The sequence below is a fragment of the Engraulis encrasicolus genome, chromosome 16 (genome assembly GCF_034702125.1).
Source record: "Engraulis encrasicolus isolate BLACKSEA-1 chromosome 16, IST_EnEncr_1.0, whole genome shotgun sequence".
In the NCBI taxonomy this organism is placed as follows: Eukaryota; Metazoa; Chordata; class Actinopteri; order Clupeiformes; family Engraulidae; genus Engraulis; species Engraulis encrasicolus.
Window position 1 is genome coordinate 22,390,707 of NC_085872.1, and position 2,174 is coordinate 22,392,880.

At 43.7% G+C, this 2,174-nt stretch overlaps 1 protein-coding gene across 1 annotated transcript; it reads left to right on the forward strand.

Annotated features, from left to right (window-relative positions):
• The first annotated feature begins 223 nt into the window (after positions 1 to 223).
• On the forward strand, positions 224 to 1,640 carry ghsra (growth hormone secretagogue receptor a). The gene is made up of 2 exons (XM_063220297.1): positions 224 to 983; positions 1,336 to 1,640. Exons 1-2 carry the CDS (start codon positions 224 to 226, stop codon positions 1,638 to 1,640), a joined length of 1,065 nt encoding a protein of 354 aa, XP_063076367.1.
• The last annotated feature ends 534 nt before the right edge of the window (positions 1,641 to 2,174 follow it).

Consider the following 2,174-nt stretch of genomic DNA (forward strand, 5'->3'; position numbering starts at 1 on the left):
GGTAACTGGCACTGGGGTTAGTTTGTGGAAATGAGCTTATTTTTGGAATGAAGATGCACGGTACTGATGTACAGCATATTCAGTATGACAGTGAGACTCTGCGGTCGCTACTATCGAATGGATAAAGAGTCAACCTGCTGTCAAGATTATGTCTGTCTCAGAGAAGTGATAAGTGGAGTAGCGAGAGACTGACGGTAACAGCAAAACCCGATGTCATTTCAACATGCGCACCTGGACAGACGACTCCAATTGTTCTTATAACTGTAGCTGGGATGATAATTCGAGTTTTTGGAGCGACGAACCTCCTCTGAACAATTTTCCTGTTCCAGTGTTGACCGGTGTTTCAATAATATGTTCTTTTTTATTTCTAGTCGGGGTCACAGGTAATGTAATGACAATATTAATGGTGATCAAATACAGAGACATGCGTACAACCACTAATCTTTATCTATCCAGTATGGCATTGTCGGATCTTCTGATATTTCTCTGTATGCCCCTTGACTTATACAGAGTCTGGAGATACCGTCCCTGGTATTTTGGAGACCTTCTTTGCAAATTGTTTCAATTTGTGAGCGAGGGCTGCACGTATTCAACCATCCTGAACATCACCGCCTTGAGCGTGGAGAGGTACTTTGCGATCTGCTTTCCTCTTAGGGCCAAAGTTGTGGTCACCAAAGGGCGTGTGCGGGTTATTATTCTGATACTTTGGACGGTGGCATTATTGTGTGCGGGACCCGTGTTCGTCTTGGTTGGTGTGGAGCATGAAAACGGAACAAATGCATGGATAACAAGTGAATGCACTGCGACAAAGTACGCAATACAATCCGGACTCTTTACCATCATGGTGTGGGTATCGAGCGTGTTTTTCTTCTTGCCTGTTTTTTGTCTGACTATATTATACAGTCTTATTGGACGCAAACTGTGGAGGAGACCCAATATTTCTACCCGAGACAAAAACAACAAGCAAACTGTGAAAATGTTGGGTAAGTGTCTTCATGCGCATATTACGCACGGAATCTTGCCATGCGCACCACTCTCTGCATGTACCACACTAGTTCTGTTTTCAAACACTTACTTAAATATAGCAGTACTTTTCTGTTTCAGTGAGATAAATGGACTATCACCATTATTTTTCATAACTGGAGGCACTGCATTAAATGAAATCACATTTTAGGTGCGCGCGCACAGGCTGCGCACATTCATCTTTACAATGTCAAGTTTGGCAGAGCGAGGAAAGTTTGCTGACATGGTTTCATATAATTGTTGCCTAGATGGAACACGTTTCCTATTCCTATTCCTAATTCTAACAATTATTTGAATGTTGTGTGTTTACAGTGGTGGTGGTGTTCGCATTTGTACTGTGCTGGCTGCCCTTTCATTTGGTTCGCTACCTGGTATCCAAGTCGTTTGAGACAGGCTCTCCGTTGATGGCTGCCATCACGCAATATTTCACCCTCATCTCCGTGGTCCTCTTCTACCTGAGCGCAGCCATCAACCCCATACTCTACAACATCATGTCAAAAAAATACAGGGATGCAGCATGCTCACTTTTTGGCATTAAGAAAACAACACGAAGAACAGCGTCATCAGTCAAGGGCGGAAGTTCCCCAGGGTTGACGGAGTCAAGTGTCAGCATGTGACTAAGACGCCTGTATCGGAAGGACATTAACTTTTGCACAATGTTGTGTGTAAATTGAATTACAATCTGTGTACTGGCTGGCATATGTTTTTGTTTGCTTTGTTTGTTCACCCAAATCGGATATGCTGGAGGCAATGGTGGGGAAAGTCTTTAAACAGATATCGGCCTACCTCATTGATTTGGAAAACTACAATATAACTACATAATGAATATGCATATTCTTCTCTTATTCGACTGTATGTTCCTTACTGCTGTCATTTGTGCCAAATTGTGTGTGTGTGTGTGTGTGTGTGTGTGTGTGTGTGTGTGTGTGTGTGTGTGTGTGTGTGTGTGTGTGTGTGTGTGTGTGTGTGTGTGTACAGGGGCACCGCAAAAAAAAATGGGGCCCCATGAAATATTCAAATTTTGGGTCCCTAAAATAACAAATTATGTCATCAGCATCCTTCCAGGGGCCCTGTCAGAGCTGTCAGGCCCTTAGAATCTGTAACACCTTACCCCCCCCCCCCCTTTCAGGCACCCGTGTGTGTGTGTGTGT

What these genes read in the sequence shown, in the direction of transcription:
- ghsra (XM_063220297.1), top strand. Translation starts at nt 224, where the DNA reads ATGCGCACCTGGACAGACGACTCCAATTGTTCTTATAACTGTAGCTGG. An exon ending in GCAAACTGTGAAAATGTTGG is followed by an intron (nt 984 to 1,335) that starts GTAAGTGTCTTC and finishes GTGTGTTTACAG; the next exon opens with TGGTGGTGGTGTTCGCATTT.